Source organism: Mobula birostris, chromosome 14, assembly GCF_030028105.1.
Source record: "Mobula birostris isolate sMobBir1 chromosome 14, sMobBir1.hap1, whole genome shotgun sequence".
Classification (NCBI taxonomy): domain Eukaryota; kingdom Metazoa; phylum Chordata; class Chondrichthyes; order Myliobatiformes; family Myliobatidae; genus Mobula; species Mobula birostris.
Window position 1 is genome coordinate 82413157 of NC_092383.1, and position 23560 is coordinate 82436716.

At 42.9% G+C, this 23560-nt stretch overlaps 1 protein-coding gene across 1 annotated transcript in view; it reads right to left on the bottom strand.

The window, feature by feature from the left end:
• The window catches only part of nfasca (neurofascin homolog (chicken) a), a 171470-nt gene that overhangs the window by 49319 nt on the left and 98591 nt on the right, over positions 1-23560 (bottom strand). The window contains exons 18-24 of the mRNA XM_072277651.1: positions 20323-20424; positions 18929-19126; positions 17073-17143; positions 13960-14182; positions 11283-11398; positions 8400-8604; positions 1827-1949 (exon numbers count right to left, since the gene is read on the bottom strand). Of these exons, the coding sequence (XP_072133752.1) occupies positions 1827-1949; positions 8400-8604; positions 11283-11398; positions 13960-14182; positions 17073-17143; positions 18929-19126; positions 20323-20424 (1038 nt within the window). The remainder of the gene's footprint in view (positions 1-1826; positions 1950-8399; positions 8605-11282; positions 11399-13959; positions 14183-17072; positions 17144-18928; positions 19127-20322; positions 20425-23560) is intronic.

Consider the following 23560-nt stretch of genomic DNA (forward strand, 5'->3'; position numbering starts at 1 on the left):
CGGTTAGTGTAACATTATTACAGCACCGGTTGTAAGTAACATTGGGGTTCAATTCCACCGCGTCTGTAAGGAGTTGGTACGTTCTCCCATGACAGCGTGGGTTTCCTCTGGATGCTCCAGTTTCATCCCACATTGCGAGGACGTACAGATTAGGGTTACTATGCTATGTTGGTGTAGGAAGCATGTTGACACATGTAGGCTGCTCTTTACTGAGATGCAGCATGGAGTAGGTTCTTCCAGCCCTTCAAGCCATGCAGCCCATGGCAACCCACCTACTTAACCATTGCCTAAATCTAAACTCGGGACAAGTTACTCGGGAGTCTGGAAGGAAACTGGAGTGACCAGGGGAAACCCCTGCGGTCATGGCAGCGTAGGGAATTGAACCTGAGCCTCCGGTACTGTAAAGCACCGTGCTAACCACTACACTACCGTGCTGCCCCTGCTCCCATGCAGACAATGCACTTGTTCTGATATATATGTGACAACTACATATGCATCAAAATCTTAATCACCTTTGATGATTCTTCATTGTCTACCACAGAACAACTAACCTTCCTGTATTCACGCCACCGCTCACTAGTGCCATTTCAGAAAGACAGAAAGAACTTGTATTTCCAGGGCAGTTTCCTAAGTTGTGTCCAATAAACTAATTTTCAAGTCCAATCAAAGATGAAATAGAAGAAAACAGTTTCTATTTGGTGTAGTCCCAATATTCATTTATTATTTGCTTGGCAACGTTGCCTCGGTTCTGACCATTACTGGCACATCAATGCCCACTGGTTCCATTTACTGATTTAACCGTCATCTTTTCCCTTCATTGCTCAGATTACTGAATGGCCCATGAACCCATAAACTAAGGGAGATTTGGATTGTAGGAGACTTCCATCAAGTTCCCAAGGTTTCCCTGGACTTGGGCAAATGCCTAGATTGAAAATAATCTTTGCTAAAGGTAGACCAACATAAAACTCTTCTAGCTTTGAGGCACCTGGTAATATCCTACTGGGATCACCACCACTTGCCTCTTCCCATTCTGGTAGAGACAGAAGAGATTGTGGAGGGTGGATAGGCAATGGGGAAGAAACAGATGTGGTTACAATCCCAACAGAAACACCAATATTACTGGTCTCTGGCTTGTTTTGGGCCGCTAACTGATGAACCATCTCAAAAACTTGAGATCGATGGCACCAGATGTGATAGAAATGGAAAGGTGTTGAATAATGAGCTCTGCCTCATGATTTATCTTTTGCACTATTTATCTATTTTGCAACACTGTAGCAATTTTGTGCATTGCAATGCACAAACAACAAATTTCACAACCTGTGTCAGTAATGGTAAACCTGATTCTGATTCACTGTTCTGTGCCACTACTGGCAACCGCTGTGGTCCTATCAGCCGACTAATTGTTGTCTGCAATTAGACTTTACACTCTAACCGGCACAAGCACAGAGAAAATAATTTTACCTGGACAAGATTTTATCTTCAGTAAGCAAACAGACCAGAAATCTCACCTTTGGCAGGCTCACCCCTCCTTGTCACTTCCTATAGCCCCAAATTACACTTACAAAGGACAAAGGAATCAAAATAAAGGCAGCAGAACGATTATATTCCTGCAGCAATAATCCTTCAACATTTCTGTGGCAAGAATCAAATCACTTCAAACTAAGTAGTGTAATAATAAACTCTCAGAAAAAGGTGCTCATCAGTGGTGTGCTACAGCTGTGCAGAATATACAACAAATACATTTTAACTTCACATTGCAGTTTTTGTACATCTGTTTTGCTTTATATACACTTAAGATCAAATTGGAGAATACTCAGGATACATACATGGGTGGTAGTTTATTGTGTAGCCCGTGATAATCCCATTTGGATCCCGTGGGTGAGTCCATTGCAACGTAATGGTTTCCAAATCCGGTTGCCGGATCCTGAGGGAATGTGGCTTCCCAGGCACTGTGAGAGAAATTGGACAGGAATGTGAATCGGGAAAGATATAAGGCAGCTCATAAAAGATAAATCTTTACTGCCGATTCCATATACTGACATTCAGTAGAATCCAACCCTTACTTTTTTTTGTTATATTTGCATTCAAAAAATGTGAATTTCCAAGCTAGTCCGGCATGTAATTGCCCATGAACACAAGAGATGCTGAAGATGTTGGAAATCCAAAGCAGCACACAGAAAATGCTGGGGGATTTCAGGTCAGGCACTGAGAGGAATAAACAGTCGACATTTCGAACTGAGACCCTTAAATATATGTGTGTGTGTGTGTGTGTGTGTGTGTATAAAGTATTAATTTATATAAATTTAAGTTATATTTTTAATTTATATAAAGTATATATAATTAATTAATCTATCTGACTTCCATTGCTTCGTTTTTATCAAAATAGTACTGGCCATTCTTTTCACTTCCTTCTCGAAGACAAAATATTTCATATAGCAAAGTAAAATGTGCAGCAGCTTTAAATGTTTTTGTGTGTCATGTTTGTTGACGTCACTGCCTGAGCAGTAATCCAGTGGAGTGGAAATCTCTGTTGCTATCGATGCTTCCTGACCTTCACTCAGCTGAATAGAATCGCATCAAAATCAGCCAGGCTCTGCTGCTTCGTTAAGCAAATGTGGTGGCTCAGAACTGAAAAGTGCACATCATCGATTGTGGTTAAGTAAGCAAACAACTTGTGGTGACTGGCCATGATCTGGTTAACCAGCACAAACTGCTGGTCGGTTCACGTTGCTCACAGAAGCAAGTGGTCACCATCAACATTTCCATGGGTATCAAGGCACTGGTGCATTCTGAAGGGTTAAGATGAGATTAGTACTAGTATTTACGAAGTAAGGGCTCATATACTGACATTGGGTGTTCCTGACAGACCACTCAACTGAGAAAAAGCACAACTAAAGTGGGATACATAATCACAAGGGATTCTGCAGATGCTGGAAACCCAGAGTAACACACACAAAATGCTGGAGGAACTCAGCAGGTCGGGCAGCACCTACGGAGGTGAATAGATAGTCAATGATTCGGGCCGAGACCCGATGATGGGTCTTGCCTCGAAATGTCGACAATTTATTCCTCTCCATAGATACTGCTTGAAAGTGGAGTACACTTCTGTAGGTGATAAATTGTTGCCGCCTGTTTTCTAACTCTGCAAATAAATTTCCATGAGAAGCAAACTAAATAACAGATGCTGGATATCTGAAATAAAAACAAAACATATTCTACTGAACATTCCTTTACATGAAAGATTTATAAATTTTCCTTTCCGCAGATGCTGTCACATCTGATGAGTGTTTCCAGTATTTTCTGTTTTTATGTTAAATACATTTCTTTCTCACTTTTCTTTTGTGATTTTTATAATTCCTATTTTGTTTTTAATTTCTCCCTTTTATTCCCCCAATGTATTTCCAATTTGGCATTAATTCTCCCTTTTTCCTCCTCTCTTGTGAAGCTCCCAAGCCCCCCCTCTCCGGGCTTATATGGAAACTTGGCTCGATGCCGGCCCCACTAACAGCCAACGGTCTCGGCGGTGAAAAGGTCACCTTTCATAAACAACAGGGGTCTACGGTCGGTATGACTTGGGGTCAACCAAACAGGCACGTCATGATGTTCCAATTAAAGAAATCTCGATTTGAAGCGAATGCTGTGTAAATACTGACCGTACTTAATTGTCAGTCGTCAAGAACTAACAGACTGCACACCACACAAAGAAGAAAGTATATTTAAAAATTACACAGCAGGGCAGGCAGCATCTATCAGTCGACATTTCGAGCCAAGACTCTTCATCATGACTGGAAAAAAAGAGATGAGGAGTCAAGATGAGGTCTCTGACTCATAGAAACATAGAAAACCTACAGCACAATACAGGCCCTTCGGCCCACAAAGTTGTGCCGAACATGTCCCTACCTTAGAAATTACTAGACTTCCCCATAGCCCTCTATTTTTCTAAGCTCCAAGTACCTATCTAGAAGTCTCTTAAAAGACCCTTTTGTATCCGCCTCCACCACCGTTGCTGTCAGTCCATTCCATGCACTCACCACTTTCTGCATACCTGACATCACCTCTGTACCTACTCCCAAGCACCTTCAACCTGTACCCTCTTGTGGCAGCCATTTCAGCCCTGGGAAAAAGCCTTTGAGTATCCAGACTCCTCAGTCTTTTCCATAGATGCTGCCTGGCCTGCTGAGTTGCTCCAGCATTTTGTGCATGTTGCTTGGATTTCCAGCATTTGCAGAATTTCTCTTAATTATATTTACAAATTTCGACCTTATCGAACAGTTGGTAGGAAAAAATAAAAGGAAAAAAATATATAAGGGCCCATGACAGTTAACCCAGTCCAAATATGCACGTAAAGTTAGAACTCATCCTGAAGTTGTCCTTTTCACTCATGCGCTGGACCATGGTCTGCGTGAATACACAAACTACATCCCAGAATGCTGCTGGAAGTCCATCTTGAACAAACGGGTGCTTTCTGGAGTATTGGCCCTTCCTCCTTAGAGCCATTCATCTGCACAAAGCACCTCATGCAACAGGGATGCTCCTTCCCATGGCATCCTCAGCCAGCTTCCCTCCTGTCCTCTATGTAGCTCCTGCCGAAAAGACTACGAGCCCTACCAGTGTCCATCACAAATCTCTCTCTGCCCAGCTTTCTCTCGAACCTTATCCTCCTGATTGGCTGACACAACATCCCTAAGCTGAACATCACAGCCTCTTATCTTTACCCAAAACCAAACGTGCCATGAGCAGGACGCACTGCCTCTATAGAAAACTACTAAATGAAATACCCTACAGTATTAGCAGTAAAAACCTTAACTGGAGCATTACACTTATTTTTCTTTTGCATTCTTCTTCTTCTTAAGACCATCACCACTACTGGGGCATAGGCTGCCGACAACAGTTCGCCAGAGTCCTCTGTCCTGGCCCAAATCCCGTAGCTTCTGCTTTCACCTCACAACATCATATAGAATGGCTTATAGGTGAAGATCTTTCCTTTCCCAGGAATGAGGTTTATGGAGCTTCTGTTGGCATTTCTGTAGGCTGGGGTTTTAACGGGATGGAGTTGCTAGTCCCATGCCCAACACTCCTCCTTTCGCAGTTGCACTTGTGACTGTCCATGGCAGAGTATCTCCTTTGCATTCTTTAGGACAGGGGGTTCCCAACCATTGTTTATGCTGTGGACCCCTACCAGTAACCGAGGGATCTGTGGACTCCAGGTTGGGAACCCCAACTTTAGAGAAACACTCCTAGATTCTCTTGATGTTATTGGCTCTCTTTTCCAGCAGTTTGCTGCAAAATCATCGGTGAACAGCAGGATGCAGAAATATATGATCCAACCAATAGGGGAATTCTGTGAGATGACCCACACACCAGCAGCATCTGTAATAAAAATTGCAATGGCAACTTCCCAGCCATCTGAAGGTACGACCTTTGTCCTTTTGGGGGAATGTCAACGTAAATTGTCAATTCATGGGGGAATTTCATTCTCTGACCAGGCTACAGACAAGGATAAAACTTTGTCACCAAATGCCCGTGTAGAAAGATCTTAGAAGTGAGGTGTGGAAAGGATTGTAAGTAGATTACACAAAATCAAAATAATGAAAAATGAAAGAAGGTACTCCAAAATAACATTCTACCTTGATACAACAATCACTGGCCCGTTGACTGATCACAGTAATCAGCTGCAAACAATAGCAATAAACATGTTTCTCAGAGATCCAAACATGAAGCGAGGGAAGACAGACCATAAAACCATAAGAAATAGGAGCAAAATTATGCCATTAACCCAGTGTGTCAGAAGAAACATTTGAATGAGGGCCCTTAGGGACCCTCCCAGGGTACTAAAGGGAGACCAAGAATCAGGGAGCCAATGGAGGTATGGGAATCAACATCCACTGAACCACTACCCAAATTTTTGGCATTTTTTAACACTGAGGTAGTGTACTCAGTGGCCACTTTATTTGGTACACTAGCTCATTAATGCAAATATCTAATCAGCCAATCATGGGGCAGCAATTCAATACATAGACATGGCCAAGAGGTACAGACTAAATGTCAGAATGCAGAAGAAATGTGATCTAAGTGTCTTTGATTGTGAAATTATTGTTGGTGCCAGATGAGGTGGTTTGAGTATCTCAGAAACTGCTCATCTCCTGGGATTTTCACACACAAAAGTCTCTAGAGTTTACAGAGAAAGGTGCAAAAAACGAAAACTTTCATTGAGCACCTTCATTTCAGAGGGCAGAGGAGAATGGCCAGACTGGTTCAAGCTGGTCCTACCTGCTTCAAAAGGGCAGCAACAATTATACCATTGTACAAGAAGAGCAGTGTGAGCTGCCTCAATGACTGTTGTCCAGTAGCACTCACATCTGTGATGATGAAATACTTTGAGCGGTTGGTCACGGCTAGAATCAAGTCCTATCTCAGGAGGGACCTGGACCCACTGCAATTTGCCTAATGTCACAATAGGTCTACAGCAGATGTGATCTCAATGGCTCTCCACAATACAAATACCTGTCAAGGTGCTGTTTATTGACTGTAGCTCAGCATTTAACACCTTCATTCCCACATTTTTGATCAAAAAGCTACAGAACCTCGGCATCTGTACCTCCCTCTGCAAATGGACCCTCGACTTCCTAACTGGAAGACCACAATCTATGCAGATTGGAAATAACATCTCCACCTCGCTGACAATCATCGCTGGCGCTCCACAGGGATGTGTGCTTAGCCCACTGCTCTTCTCTCTACACCCATGACTGTGTGGCTAGGCATAGCTCAAACATCATCTATAAATTTGCTGATGATACCACCATTGTCGGCAGCATTTCAGATGGTGACGAAAGGATGTAAACGAGTGAGATATACCAGTTAGTTGAGTGGTGTTACAGCAACAACCTTGCACTCAATGTCAGTAAGACCAAAGAGATGATTGTGGTCTTTAGAAAGGGTAAGATGAAGGATCAGAAGTGGAGAGAGTGAGCAATTTCAAGTTCCTGGATGTTAATATTTCTGAGGATCTAACCTAGACACAATAAGTCTAACCTGCAACTATAAAGAAGGCAAGACAGTGCCTATATTTCATTAGGAGTTTAGGAAATTTGGTTTGTCAATTCAAACACTCAAAAACTTCTACAAAAGTACCATTGAGAGCATCCTGACTGGCTGCATCACCATCAGGTTTAGTGGGTGGGGGTGGGCTACTGCTCAAGATCGAAATAAGTTGTAGAAATTTGTAACATTAGTCAGCTCTAGCATGGGCACCAGCCGTCATAGTATCCAAGACATCTTCAAGGAGTGGTGCCTTAATGGTGTCTTCCATCACTAAGGATCCCCACCATCCAGGGCATGCCCCCTTCACATTGTTACCATTGGGAAGGAGGTACAGAAGCCTGAAGGCACACACTCAGTGATTCAGGAACAGCTTCTTCCCCTCTGCCAACCGATTTCTAAATGGACATGTACCCATGAACACAACCTCACTACTTTCTTAATTCTGTTATTTTGCATTACTTATTTTAACTGAACTATCTAATAGACACATACATAGAGTTAATGTAACTCAGCTTTTTTCCCTCTATATTTATTTATCATGTATTTCACTGTACTGCTGCTGTAAAATTAACACATTTCACAACATATGCCAGTGATACTAAATCTGATTTTGATTCCGATTCTGACAGGAAAGTGGCAGTAACTCAAATAACCATGCACTACAACATGTACTGCTGCCACAAAAAAAAAATAAAATTGCATGATGTATGTGAGTGGTGATAAACCTGATTCTGATATGGGATTGAGAGCGGGAAGGGGAATCATGGTTGGGAAAAGGGGGAGGGAGTGGGAAGCGCCAGAGCGACATTCTGTAATGATCAATAGACCAACTGTTTGGAATGAAATGACCTTACCTGGTGACTCGGGGGGGGGGGGTGGTGTCTGTACCCACGCTACTCCCCATCCTTGGCACTCCTCTGCCACCTGTCCCACACCCCTCCCTTGACATTCCCAATATCCTTTGCTCCCACTAGATTTATAGACTCGCTCTCCACTCCATGTTGACCAATACAGTACTGTGCCAAAGTCGGACGCACCCTAGCTATATGTGTGTGTGTGTGAGTGTGTGTGTGCGCGTGTGTGTGCGTGTGCGCGTGTGTGTGTGTGCGCGTGTGTGTGTGTGCGTGCGTGTGCGTGTGCGTGTGCGTGTGTGTGTGCTCGTGCCCAAGACTTTTGCGCAGTACCGTACATCGTCAGTGTTTTATTGTACTAAGACCAAACTAAACACTTTCTACGCTACACACATAGGGTCACCTGCAGGGACAGAAGGTCGTCACTCTACTTACTCAGTATGATCAGTCTACGTTGTAGACACAACATGCACGAAGCAGAAAATTCTGGGCAAAGTCATCACCTACCTCCTTCGGTGGTGTTAATCGCAAACACCTCACTCCACGGACCAGCGCCTCTGCCGTTGACTGCTGCCACTTGCAGCTTGTACATACTGTACGGCTGCAGTCCCGAGACAACGGCGCGCGGGCGCTGCCCGGCCGAGTCCATAACCTCCACGCGTGACCGGTATCGGGTGGACCTTAGCAGACTTCCCTCGTTCCAGTACTGAATCTGCGCACAAGAAGAGTCTCAATCAGATTGTCCCTTCTTTCTGTGATAGGATGAACACAGTGAGAAGGAAGTCTGTCGCAAGGATAAGCGATCTCAAATGTATACAAGGTACACGTTATCAGACAGTAAATAAGAGTAAGGTTGCGGCACGGCAGCATGGCAGTTAGCGCAGTTGCTTGACGGCACCAGCAATCACTGATCAGGTCCGGATTCCCACCGCTGTCCAGAAGGCAATTGTATGTTCTCCACGTGTAAATAGGCTTCCCCTCACATTCCAAAGAATCACCGGTTACGGTTAGCAAGTTGTGAGGATGGTGAGCACTGGAGGCTTGGTGACACTTGTAGGCTGCCCCCAACACAATTTACAAAACAACATATTTTACTGTATATTCCAATATTTTGGTGTACATGTGAGCTTTCTTTCAAATTTTTATCAGGGGGCTCAGGTGACCTTACAATGCCTTGCAGCAAAGACTTACTGATCTTTAGATATTTTAAGAAATTTGAATTGATTTAAGCTGACAATTTATTCATAATTACCATTGCTAAGAGTTATGGCTTTAAAATCTGTAAGGGAATCAGTTTTAACTGGGTAAAAAAGCAGGGACCAAGGGCAGAATTCATTCTTTCAGGCCCATCTCCTCCTCTATCCACACCCCATGGGTAAATATCTGTACATAGCTGCAATGACAATTCCCAGTTGCTGCCAAGTCCTCACCAAGGGCAGCACAGTGGTGCAAATGGAACAAAACTGGCTGGTGGTATAGCGGCATCAGCACCGGACTTTGAGGCGAATGGTCTTGGGTTCGAATCCGGTGGCTCCTCTAACCATGCTGGGATGAGCCTCGAAGACAAATGCTAAGGAAATGGCAAGCTTACCACCTGAAGCACCACAAGGTCTGGAAAGGGAACAAACCACAACTCTAGAGACCTGGGTTCAATCCTGACCTCTGCTGCTTTCTGCCTGGAGTTTACACATTGTCCTACTGACTAATTGGGTTTCCCGGGTGCTCCAGTTTCCTTCCACATCCCAAGGATATGCGTTTGATAAGTTAATTGGATGCTGTAAATCACCCCTTGGTATGTGTGGTAGAACCTGGAGGGATGTGATAGCATACGTATGTTTAGTGGCCACTTTATTAGGTACACCTGTTCATTAACGCAAATATCCAATCAACCAATCAAGTGGCAGCATCTCAATGGACATGGTCAAGAGGTTCAGTTGCTGTAAAAAAATTCAGTATGGGGAAGAAATGTGATCTAAATGACTTTGACCGTGGAATAGTTGTTGGTGCCAGATGGGGTGATTTGAGTATCTCAGAAACTGTTGATCTTTTGGGATTTTCACACACAGCTCTCTCTGGAGTTGACAGAGAATGGTGCAAAAAACAGAAAAACATCCAGTGAGTGGCAGTTCTGTTAGCAAAAAGGCCTTGTTAATGAGAGAGGCCAGACTGGATCAAGTTGATTAGAATGTGACAGTAACTCAAAGAACCACTTGTTACAAAGTGGTGTGCAGAAGAGCTTCTCTGAATGCACAACCTGGCGGAGCTTGGTGGATGGGCTACAGCAAAAGAAGACCACACTGGATACCACTCCTGTACCTAATAAAGTGGCCTCTGAGTGTATCTGGAGAATGGAATCTCTGCAAGATTATTGTAAATGCATTGCTGATAGTCAGTATGGACTCTTAGATGTAACTCTTTATGATTCTATGACTCAACCATGTCACTTCATCTACTCCAATTCAGAGACCTCATTGGAGAAAGTAGGTGGTCAGTTAGAGTTTTCATTGGGTGAGGCTCTGAGCATTATTAGTCATGAAGGCATGGAGTGCATCATATTCTGGATATTATTAATCCATCTAGCTTAGAACAGACATTAGAGTGGTTGCTCAATTTACCAATTTAATTTGTCATTAAAGCTGGATGGCCACATTCAAAGACTGATCAAATGAGGGTTTTTTTTAAATAATGCCGTGGATTTGCCTTACAGGTGGTAGTGCTGATGCTATATTGTTAAATCTGCCTCCCTTGCCGTGTTGCAGCATACAATTCCCTGACAATGAACTGTTAGGTCAGCAGAAAAGGCCAAAATACACAAAATGCTGGAGGAACTCAGTAGAAAAGGTCATTGACTGCAGTCTACCATTATTACAAGTCTTGGATGTGTCCAGAACAAAAAAGCGGGCAGGAAAATTATTGTGGATGCTACACACCCAGCAAACTCCCTTTTCCAAAGGTCCCTTCTGGAAAGCACCATAGGGCTATTAAAACAAAATTTCAACCATCTTAAAAATTTCTTCCCCCATGTAATTAATCTGATCAACCATTCTAGTTAGTGACACACACTCTATTACCTCAGCCACTGCACTGTAAAGACTTTAAATCAATTTTATAAAGCTGTTTACAATGTGAATACATGCTGATATTTCTGTATTTATGCACATTTTATTCCATATCAGTATTTTAACCTCTGAGCTTTGTTAAAAAATTAATTTTTTATTCTTATAATTGTTGAATGTTGTTTTTCGTTGCATGTTGTGCCATGGCAAATTTCTCATACGTGTAAATGTACATGGTGAATAAAGTTGGTCCTTGATCTCGCTTCATTTGCATGGCTCCATCCTGCGGGCAGTAGTGTTCAAGGGTAAAATCACCAGCCATCTAGCTACTTACCCTGTAGCCTATAAGGTATCCTCGGATATTTTCTTGAGGCAGTCCCCTCCATTGCAATAGAATGGCAGTGCTGTTAACATACCTCCCAGAGAGGCTAGTTGGTGCCGCATTAGGATCTAAAGGCAAGCACAAAAATAGCCTAAATATTATCACTCAAATAACTTGATAGGCTTAGATAGAGTGGACATGGAGAAGATGTTTCCAATAATGGGAGAGTCTAGGGCCAAAGGGCACAGCCTCGGAAGAGAAGGACATCCCTTTAGAACAGAGATGAGGAGGAATTTCTTTAGCCAGAGGGTGCTAAATCTGTGGAATTCATTGCCACAGTCAACTATGGAGGCCAAGTCATTGGGCATATTTAAAGTGGAGGTTGATAGGTTCTTGATTAGTCAGGGCATTAAAGGTAATGGAGAGAAGGCATGAGAATGGAGTTGAGAGGGATAATAAATCAGCCATGATCAAATGGGGGAGCACACTCAATGGAGTGAATGGCCTAATTCTGCTCCTCTCTCTTGTGTCTTAATTGTGAGCCACTGAGATAGATAGTGGCTGAATTTTCTGCTGATGGTCTAAGGCAGTTGTTTGTTTGGAACTGAAAAGCAGGCATTGGACTACTACCTTCAAATTTACAAGTCTCAGCTCAATAGCTGCTCAAACAATCATCTCTGTTTTCCATCTTGAATAAACCTGATTTAAGGATCTGCTGCCCACTAACATACAATCACACCGCTGCCTCCATCTGTCAATTAACCCTTCTTCACCTGAACTAATCATCCAGTTATCATTTGCCAGCTCCTGTCCCTCACCTATACTGGCTAGATATCCTACATAGTTATATCCCCAGTCTGGATGCAGGATTTCAAACCCATAATGTCGATGATTCCTTTGCTTCCACAGATGCTGCCTGACCCACTGAGTTCCTTCAGCCATTTGTTTTCTGCTCAGATCCCAGCATCTGTAGTCATCTGTATCTCCACACTAGATCTTAATCGTCCATAGCACTTGTGATTGGCGAGTACAGTAGATGCTCATCTGGCCATCTCTGGATCTTAAGACTCTCACTTTGCTTAGGATGGTGGTGAACATTGGTGGCTGAGATTGAGGTGCTTGAAGTTGTGGTGTTTGTCCAGCTTGACAATTAGCTTGCAGACGTTTTATCACCAGTCGAGGTGACAGTCTCAGTGCGCAGTTGCTGGTCTTTCTCTCTGAGAGTGCTTGTGTATATTTACACCCTGGTTTGCTTGCCTTGGTTCTGATTGGCTACCCCTTCAGTTGACCTTTGAACTCTATTGGTTTGCGTTTCTTCGGCTCTTAGGGGTTTGCGGATGGCGTCTATTCCGATATGTTTGTAAATGGAGTTACCACAAGAGAAATACTCTTCTAAAGATGCTCGTGCCTGCTTCATGTTTGCCTGTGCCAGAACCTCTGTGGTGTCCCAGTTAAAGTGATGTCCTTCTCGGTCTTCACGTATTGAGATCAGCAACAGTGGATCATGTCTCAGGACCAAGACAAGCAAACTGGGGGCTAGATAAACACGAGCACTCCCAGAGAGAAACATCAGCAAATGCACACTGAGGGTATCATCTCGACTGGTGATGAAACGTCTGCAAGCCAATTGCCAAGCTCGGCGAACAGCACAACATCAAACTCTCACCTTGTTTTCACACTTCTCTTTGGCCTTGCCTCAAATCTCTCCAGCCCTACACACCTCCAAGACATTAGCAAACCTTCAGTTCTAGCCCTGTTTGTCATCAGTTCACTTGGGTAGCTGTCTTGAGTTTAAACTCTGGAATTTTATTCCTTAACTTCCCAATATCTTCCATTTCCCCTCCTTTCGAATGCTCTGTAGAACGTACTTCTTTGACTATCTTTTTTGGTTCCCTGTCCTAATATCTTTGGCTAGTTTCTCCAATGAACACCCTAAAGAAGTTTTACCATGTTAAAGGAATTATTTAACGTTATCTTATTTTATTCTGCTGATGAAATCCACACAGCTGAGCTTTTTGAATGAAATGTTTGGTTAATAATTTGCCTACATGCTGTCTCAAAACATTAATGTGCGCGGCATCAAAAATCCCATGTCAGCAAAGCACAGAAAAGCTTGTCATTACATACCACCACCCATGATCTCCAGGGTACAAAAGCATTTTCCAACCAATGAAGTACTTTTGCAGTATCGTCATAAATGCAAGAAACCTTGAAGCCAATTGTTATGGAGTAAGATCCATCAAAAGCTGATGAAGTAATTGATTGGGATTATTATGTTTACATGGCATTAGTTCAGAGGTATATTATTCAGAACATTGGAAATGATTTATCTATTCTTCAAAGTACTGCAATGGGATTGTCTACATCATTTCGAAAGGAACTCGGGCCTTGATTTAATATCCCATCCAAAAAGCAACACCTCTGACCATTCAGCATCCCCTCTGTACTGCACTGATGTAGTTGTCTTGGCTATGTGCTGGGGTCTTTGTGTTAAGCTCTTGAACATCTCTCTTCTCCACCCAGCAATCCTGAGGCCAGAACAGTGTTCTCTGTGGTAACCCTGAGATCCCAACAATGTCAGAAGATCACTATTTAAATGTGTAATCAGGTCAGGTAAGACTAGCTCTGCCTGTGAAGTGTTTGCGTCTTCAAAGTACAACTGTAGGGCATACCCACTCAATATACTTACATTCTTCGCCTGAGTACCCGATCATGATGTTTGGCTCTGGACCTGGCCCGAAATCATTCACCGCCTGGACTTTAATCTCATAGGGCGTAAAGAGGGGTGTTGGAGAGACAATGTAACTGGGCCTGGTCACTGTGATCGTTGACCACTCTCCACGCACGCCCCGTTGTCTCCAGCTGACTACGTATCTGATATTGGGACCACTGACCTGGGTGCCACTCAGAGGCTGAAAAAGAGAAAATAGTTTGGCAGATAAAGGCACAGCAGACTCCAGATAGGAAGGTAATTGCGCCCCCTATTGTAAGTGAGTACATAATCCCTCTACTCCTTTAGTTATGAACAGAATGGAATATAGTCATAGTCATACTTTATTGATCCCAGGGGAAATTGGTTTTCGTTACAGTTGCACCATAAATAATAAGTAGTAATAGAACCATAAATAGTTAAATAGTAATATGTAAATTATGCCAGTAAATTATGAAATAAGTCCAGGACCAGCCTATTGGCTCAGGGTGTCTGACCCTCCAAGGGAGGAGTTGTAAAGGTTGATGGCCACAGGCAGGAATGACTTCCTATGACACTCTGTGATGCATCTCGGTGGAATGAGTCTCTGGCTGAATGTACTCCTGTGCCCACCCAGTACATTATGTAGTGGATGGGAGACATTGACCAAGCTGGCATGCAACTTAGGCAGCATCCTCTTTTCAGACACCACCGTGGGAGAGTCCAGTTCCATCCCCACAACATCACTGGCCTTACGAATGAGTTTGTTGATTCTGTTGGTGTCTGCTACCCTCAGCCTGCTGCCCCAGCACAGAACAGCAAACATGATAGCACTGGCCACCACAGACTCGTAGAACATCCTCAGCATCATCCGGCAGATGCTAAAAGACCTCAATCTTCTCAGGAAATAGAGACGGCTCTGACTCTTCTTGTAGACAGCCTCAGTGTTCTTTGACCAGTCCAGTTTATTGTCAATTTGTATCCCCAAGTATTTGTAATCCTCCACCATGTCCACACTGACCCCCTGGATGGAAACAGGGGTCACCAGTACCTTAGCTCTCTTCAGGTCTACCGCCAGCTCCTTAGTCTTGTCCAGAAAGCCACAAGTGCTTTGCATTGATGGTAAGAAAGAGGCTAAAAAGGATCTTGCCTCTCTTCCCTTGGCCATAGCAAAGTCTCCATCTCATTCTCTGCCTGCTCTCAACTTATGTACCACAAATTTCAGTGAAACATGAACACAATCTTCAAAATTGCAGCCTTCGTAAATTAAAGCATTGAGTATAGGAGTTCGGATGTTCTGTTGAATTTATATAGGATGTTCAGGAGGCCTAATTTGGAGTATTGTGCGGAGTTCACGTCCCCTACCTACAAGAAGGATAGCAGTAAGATTGAAAGAGTAGAGAAAATGTACGATGATGTTACTGGGCCTTTTGGACCTGTGTGATAGATAAGGGTTGAATAGGTTAGGACTATATTCCCTGGAGTGTAGGAGAATGAGGGGAGATTGAATACTGATACACAAAATTATGAGGCGTACAGATAGGATAAATAGAAGCAAGCACTGAGGATGGGTGAGACTAGAACTAGAGGTCTTAGGTTAAAGGTGAAAGGTGAAACATTTAAGGGGAAACTGAGGGGGAACTTCTTCACTCAGAGGGTGGTGAGAGTGTGAAATGAGCTGCTAGAGAAAGTGGTGGATGCAGGTTCAATTTCAACACAAGAGAAATTCAGATAGGTACATGGATGGAGGGGTATGGAGGGCTATGATGCAGGTACGGGGCAATGGGAGTAGACAGAATAACAGTTCAGGATGAACTAGATGTTCTGAATGGCCTGTTTCTGTGCTCTAGTGTTCTATAGTCATGTTCCTAAGTACTGCAAGTTGCTCCATTCCAGTAACTGGAGTTTTGCTTTAGGTTCAACCAGTTAGCACATTTAATTCATACTCCCTCATAACATAGTTGGACACTGAAGTAAGATTCCCTAGTTAATCATTTAACATCCCTTTCAGATCATTCCATAATATAGTTGAATATCTCCATGTGACTGCCCACATAATACGAGGGGTGATTGATAAGTTCGTGGCCTAAGGTAGAAGGAATCAATTTTAGAAAACCTAGCACATTTATTTTTCCTACATTTACACACTTAGTCTAGCGGTAGTGGAGCATACGGATCTCTTCTTTGTAGAAGTCGGCGTTGTGGACTTCCAGCAGTAGTCCACAGCAGCCGTGATTGATAAGTTCGTGGCCTAAGGTAGAAGGAGATGAATTATTAACTTCAAACTTTCTGCATTTTCACTCAAAGAGTTGAACTGCATGTGCATGTAACGAGAGTGGTATAACTAATCTCCTTCTACCTTAGGCCACAAACATCAATTGTCTCTGCTATGGACCACCTGGAGGTCCAAGACGCTCTCGTTACATGCACGTGCAGTTCAACTCCTTGACTGATAATGCAGAAAGTTTGAAGTTAATAACTCATCGCCTTCTACCTTAGGCCACAAACTTATCAATCAGCCCTGCTGTGGACCACTTCTACAAAGAAGGGATTCGTATGCTCCACGACTACTGGACAAAGTGTGTACATGTAGGAGGGGACTATGTTGAAAAATAAATGTGCTGGGTTTTCTAAAATTGACTGCTTCTACCTTAGACCACGAACTTATCAATCACACCTCATAATTAGACATCTGCATGTAAAAGCCCCATTGTACAGGGATCACCAGGTAAAAACACGCAAAGCACTGAAAGAACTCAGCGAGTCAGGCAGCATCTCTGGAGGCAAGTGGACAACTAACATTTTGGGTTGGGACCCTCCCTTTGGACTGGATATTTCTGTCTAGTCAACCCTGAAACATTAGACATGCCTGTCTAGACGAAGAGTCTCAACCTGAAACACTGACTGCCTATTTCCCCCTCTAGATGCTGCCCAATCTGCTGAAATTCTCCAGCATTTTGTGCGTTACTCCCGATTCTAGCATCTACAGTCTCGTGTCCCCATGTAGAACTTTGCGGACATTTCAAAGTTAATAGTAATCTCTTTCAGGCAGCCTTGTGCATATTCCGCGGTTCCCTGTTTCCTCTTGGAATATGTGGACAAACTGTGCTTACCGTCCACCTGATCTCCATGCTGGATTCCGTTATTCCTGCTCCTCTAACATCAACGGGATTCATCTCAGGAGCTGGGAAATAAAGTGATGTTAAAGTCAGGTTTTCAATCCTCCTGAGCCTCAAGTACTTCCTGGGAGCTTCCAAGAAGTGAAAGTTTATCCCTATCATATTGCATTGAGCAAAACCCAGGAGAAAAATTAAAATACATTAATAAAAATGGTGCATTTTTTTCTTATTTTTTTCAAGATTCAAGATTGTTTATTGTCATTCTTCAGTACGTGAGTGTAAAGGAGAATGAAATGATTGTTACTCCAGACCTGATGCCACACAAAAACAAATACAGTAAGCATAAGGAACACAAAGAAACTTACAATAAATACAAATATAAAAAGCACTCCTATACAACACAATGTACAAGTAACTGTTATTTACATAGACTGGACATAAAGTGACGCTAGGTGATGTGTACATAGTGGCAGTGGGGTGCACTACTGGGTAGAGGTGTTGATCAGCCTGCTGGTTTGGGGGAAGTAGTTGGTTTTGTCTCCAGTGGTCCCAGTGTGGATGCTGTGCGGCCTCCTCCCTGATGGGAGTGGGACAAACAATCCGTAAACAGAGTGGTTGCATTCCTTTATGATATCGCTGGTCTTTTTCTGGCACCCTTCTGTATATATTGTACTGTGCAAATGTCTTAGGCACACACGCACACACACACACACACACACACACACACACATATATATATACACACACACATACATACACACAAATATATATAGGTAGATATGTTCCTAAGACGTTGGCACAGTACTGTAGTAATTCCATTTATTTCACTGTACTGCTGTCGCAAAACAAAAATAAATTTTACTACATGTGCTGCCTGACCTGCTGATGCTGATATGGGTCTGTATTGTGGACTAAGAGTGGGAAGAGGGCAGGCAGAGGGGAATCATGGTTGGGAAAATGGGGAGAGAGAGGGAAACACCAGAGAGACATTCTGTAATGATCAATTAACCAATTGCTTGGAATCAAATGACCTTGCCTGGTGTCTCAGGGCTGGGTGTGTCTGCACCCATGCCTCACCCCACCCCTAGCACTCGTTCTCTGCCACCTATCCCACAACCCTCCTGCCGGCATTTCACCCTTGCCATTCCCAACAGTTTTTGCTCCCACCAGCTTTACAAACTAGCCTTCCGCTCCATGCTGACAAATACAGTACTGTGCAAACGTCTTAGACACCCCAGCTATAGATATGTGCCTAAGACTTTGGCACAGTACTGTATGCCCCGATTCTGGTTAGGCTGGTGGCATCTCAGCCACTTCCATGGAGGATCTGCCAGAAGGAACCTGGCAAGAAGGCTGGTTGAGAAGTAAGAGTGAGCCCTGCCACCCCCCCCCCACCAACCCCTTCTATTTGGGTCATGGTAGTGTGGTGGTCAGCGGAATGCGATTACAGCACCAGTGACCCAGGTTCAAATGAATCATTCTCTGTAAGGAGCTCGTACATTCTCCCCGTAACTGTGTGGATTTCTTCCAGGTGCTCTGGCTTCCTCCCACATTGCAAAGAAGTATTTGGTCACGTGGGTGCAATTGGGTGGCACGGGCTCACTGGCTGGAAGGGGTTGCTACCATGCTGTATCTCTGGAAAAAAAAACTAAAAAACTCTTGCCTTTGAAGCCAAAGTAACTTTTTAAATGAAATAAAAGAATATATTTCGGAAGATGAATCCAGAATATTGACAATTCGTCTACGGGGCTTGGCTCTGAAGGCAGTGCCAGTTTCTCACATCATATTTTTAAGCCTATGAGCAAAGCCATTGAATCCAAAACAGTGGAAGGGCAGAGCAGAACTGCTACCTGCTCCAGTCGTCTGGTAACGTTCAGAGGGCAAGCTGGGGGCGCCTTCGCCAACTTCGTTCACAGCGATAACCCGGAACTGATAGTTCATGTACGGTGCGAGCTGCAGCACTGCTGAGTTGATATTGCCTGGGATTCTGGTTAGATTATGCCACTTCCAGGGCTCATACCTATTTTCTTCATACTGCACAATGAATTCTTTAATGAGAGAGAAAAAAACAAGAACATGACCTTATCAATGGATCTCAACTACGGGTAATGGTCTCCTTATTTAATTTCCCCATGTTATCTATTATACCTTAGCATTTTCAAAACCACTGAGACGGAGACCGTCTTCCAATGAAGTAATCATCATCACCATCATGTGCTGTGTCATATAATGTGGGCAATCATGGTCTTTTCATGACCATTCTGGTTCTTGGCAAGTTGTTCTACAGAAGTGTTTTCCCATTGCCTTCTTCTGGGCAGTGTCTTTACAAGATGGGTGACCCCAGCCATTATCAATACTCTTCAGAGATTGTTTGGCCTGGCGTCAGTGGTTGCATAACCAGGATTTGTGATGTGCACCAGCTGTTCATATGACCATCCACCACCTGCTCCCGTGGCTCCACGTGACCCTGATCGGGGGGCCAAGCAGCTGCTACACCATGCCCAAGGATGAATGGAGGGAGGACCGCCTGACACCTCCTTTAGTAGAGACGTATCTCCACACTGCCATCCAATGAAGCAACACACAAAAACTGTTGGAGGGACCCAGCAGCATCTATTGAGAGGAATAAACAGTTGATTGAATGAACAGTCACGAACTGGTTCTGATGAAGGGTCTCAGCCTTGAACATCAACTGTTTATTCCTCTCCATAGATACTGCCTGACTTGTTGAGGTTCTTCTCGCATTTTGTGTGTATTACTCTGGATTTTCTATCATCTGCAGAATCTCCTCTGTTTATGATCTTCCACTGAAGGTCTGGATTTGGTGTGGATACCTGCGTCGATATAGAGAAGGGGAACACATGCCAGGGAGACAGTTACCAATTGTTTTGGTAATTCCATCAATATTACTTTCTTAACCTCGGAGCAATCTGGATTTGCCAACACCTGTTCAGAATCTCAAAAGGAAATGTGGAAAGATCTGGCCAAGCCACATGAATTAACCTGAAGAGGAAATATCCTATCAAACTTTGAGGAATTGGAATATGATAAAATAGTAGCATGGAATTATAAAAAGTCATATTATCATCAGACAGAGCCAACATGGTTTTATGAAGGGGAAAACATTTGACAAGTTTATTACAGTGTGTAACTAACAGAGTAGCTAAAGGGGAAAACAGTCGATGCAAAAAGGAATAGAAAAATTAGGATTGCATCTTGTTGAACACAACTACTGGTCTTGTACCTGTGATTGGGCTGTTGTTTTCATCACCAGGAATCCAGGTCAATCTTATACTGCGGTCTTCTGGGTCCGTTAATTCCAGATCTCGAGGGGGTGCAGGGCGGTCTACAAAGTCAAAAAGCTTCATTATTGCATCTTGATGAATCCCTCCCTTTCAATCAAATCAACAAAACCAATCTTTTAAAGTTCAGCTCAAACTTACAAATTCAAAAAATAACTTAAAGTTAACCGTAAGTAATAATGCAAGCCCACCTTTGATGTATCCCGGCTTTCCCAAACAAGTCAAACAAACCAAAACAGATCTTATGCAACACAGATGTTCATAGTCAAGTATGAGAACCAAGATCCAACAAAACATTTTACACAAAGAATGGAGATAGAAAATAGGTAGTTTATTTCCGTTCTTGTCTATCTCTGTTCACAGAAAAGGAATTTGGAAAGTCCATGTACAGTTTCCTGCTTTACAATAATGACTTGCTTACAATAATGACAAATCCTAAGATTTTGCAAACCCAGTCTAACATTACCCAAATTATCCCATTCATTCTTCCCCTTGATCAATTGCTGCACTACATTTAAGAATGCACAATGGGATGGTTTTCTGCAAAGTCATCTGACTCAGATGATGTGTAAACCAGAGGAAGTAAAACATCAGCACCATTATTACTGTCAGCTTTAGGTTAAAAGGAGAGATGTTCAAATCTCACTTCAGCGCCTTGAGCACAACAATCTTGTCAGGCAGTACAGATGAGATGAGTCATGGACAGTGACTTTAAGATGACCTATTAAACTGGGGTTTATCAATTACATGACTCTATTCAAAAGAAAAAAACATGAGAATTTTCCTTGTGACAGGGTCCAAGTCTTTGTTTGTATGTAGCTTTTCACTGACTCTATTGTATTTCTTTGTTCTGTGGTGAATGCCTGCAAGAAAATGAATCTCAAAGTAGTATTTGGTAACATATACGTCATCTGATAATAAACTTACTTTGAACTTTGATAGTTATCCCTCCACTAATATTACAGTTGCTGGTTTTGCACAATCACTTGACTGTTTATGGGAGATTTCTGTGCATAAATTAGCTACCATGTGTTCTACACCACAGCAATGGCGACACATTAAAGTACCATATCAAATGTCGCTGTGATGATTGTACATTCTAGTATCATTTGTTTGGCGACAATAAAGTATAAAGTATTTGCTGTAACATGTTTAGGATGTCATGAAGACACTGTGGAGGGGATAGTGTTATTAACAGAATGTATAGTATTTACAAGGAACAAAATTTTAAACATATATTGTAAATGCATCTCAATTTGAGAGTTTTTTTTGTTTGTTTCTAGCACATCTGATTTGAAAGGCTGGCTGTTATAGGAGTCAAACTGGACACGCTGGAGGCTGTGGTAGAACAAAGGACCCTACAGAAAATCCTGGCCATGCTGGACAATGTTTCTCACCCTCTGCAGACAAACCCTTGGCCGAGCAGAGGAGCACTTTTAGGAACAGATTAAGACAACTGCACTGCTTCAAAGAGCTGGAAATGAGGTCTTTCTTACCCTTGGCCATTAGGCTCTAGAATGAGTCAACCTATAGCCGGGGGAAGTAATGACCCCCACTCCTGTAAGACTGTTTGTGGTAACATTTTTTATTCTTTCTACTTCTCTTCTAATATTTATATCTGTGCACTAGTAATGCTACTGTGACACTGTAATTTCCTATAGGCTCAATAAAGTATCTATCTATAAAAAAGAGACACTTTATCTGGTACAGGTATTTTGAATTAGTCATTAGGTATATTTAAAGGGGAGGTTGATAGGTTCTTGATTAGTGAGGGTGTCAAAGGCTACAGAGAGAAGGCACACACTCCGACTGTGAGACTAACGAATACCCTGCCACCACCGAAGTCTTGTCACTATGACAACGAGCTATTTACTGTTTACCTGTACTGCACACTATATGCATTTCGAGTTATATTTTATTACCATATTTATGGTAATATTTTGATTTATGTGCTGTGCATGATATACGTTTTGTGGGTGCACTGTAGTCCAGAGGACCATCGTTTCGTTTGTAAGTACATATGTATATTAAGATGACAATAAATTTGAACTTGAACTTCAGAGGGATAATAAATTAGCCAGGGTGGAATGAGGGAGCAGATTTAATGGGCTGACCAGCCTAAATTTGCTCCTATGTTTTATAGTCTTATCTAGATTTTCTGCAGTCTCTGAGAGGATTCCAGGAAACAGAGGCAGCATGTGTGAACTTCATAGCGGGCAGGCTGCAGGACGGGGCTCAAGCCAATGTTTGGCTCCATTTTGCCAATTAAAGCTCCCATTGTTAAGGAGACGAGAGAGACTGAAGCATCGAAGCCAGTGCAGAGGTTGCGTGCCGGCTGTGCCCAGAGAGCATTGCCCAGGGTTTTCTGTATTTTGGATTTGCATTTGGACTCCAGACTCTTTTTTTAATCAGTCTTATTTTATTTTCTATGTTTTTTCACCCACTTTTCTCATTTTCTTTGTGTGGAGAGGGGGATTTGGGGGAGAGTCGATGTGCCTGATCTGTTTAGTTCATTTTTTTTAGTGCAGGAAGAGAGATTTGAAGGTTCGATGTGCCTGTTCCGTTCTGTTTGTTTTTTTTTTGTGCAGGAAGAGGGATTTCGAGAGGTGGGATGTCAATATGCTTGATCCGCTTTGTTCATTTTTTTTGGGTGGGAGGAGGGATTTGGAGGTCGAAGTGCCTGATCCGTTCTGTTTGCAATTTTGTGTGTGAAAAGGGATTTGGGGGTCGATGCTCAATGTGGCTGATCCATTTCGTGCAATTTTTGTGCGGGAGGAACGATTTGGGGGTTAATATGCCTGTTCTGTTTTTATTTGTGTTTTTTTTTGCAGGGAGGCGGAATTCAGGGGATGGTGATTGTGTGGCCTCTCTTTTCTTTCTTGGTTTCATGGCTACCCGGAGAAGAATAATTTCAGAGTTGTATACTTTGATAATAAATGAACCTTTGAACCATTGATAATTATTACATTTGCCATTCAAGGAATGTTCAGATTGAGACCACATCGGGAAAAATTTTTCTGTTTGTCAAAATTGTGCCCTGATATTTTTGACATCCATCTGAGAAAGTAGACAGTGTCTTGTTTTAGGGCAGCAGCTAAGACTGTGCATGATTCACCCTCAGTACTGAATCAGGGTGCAGTGTGGGATTTCAGCTCACTCTGACTTAGTGAATGTGTTTGA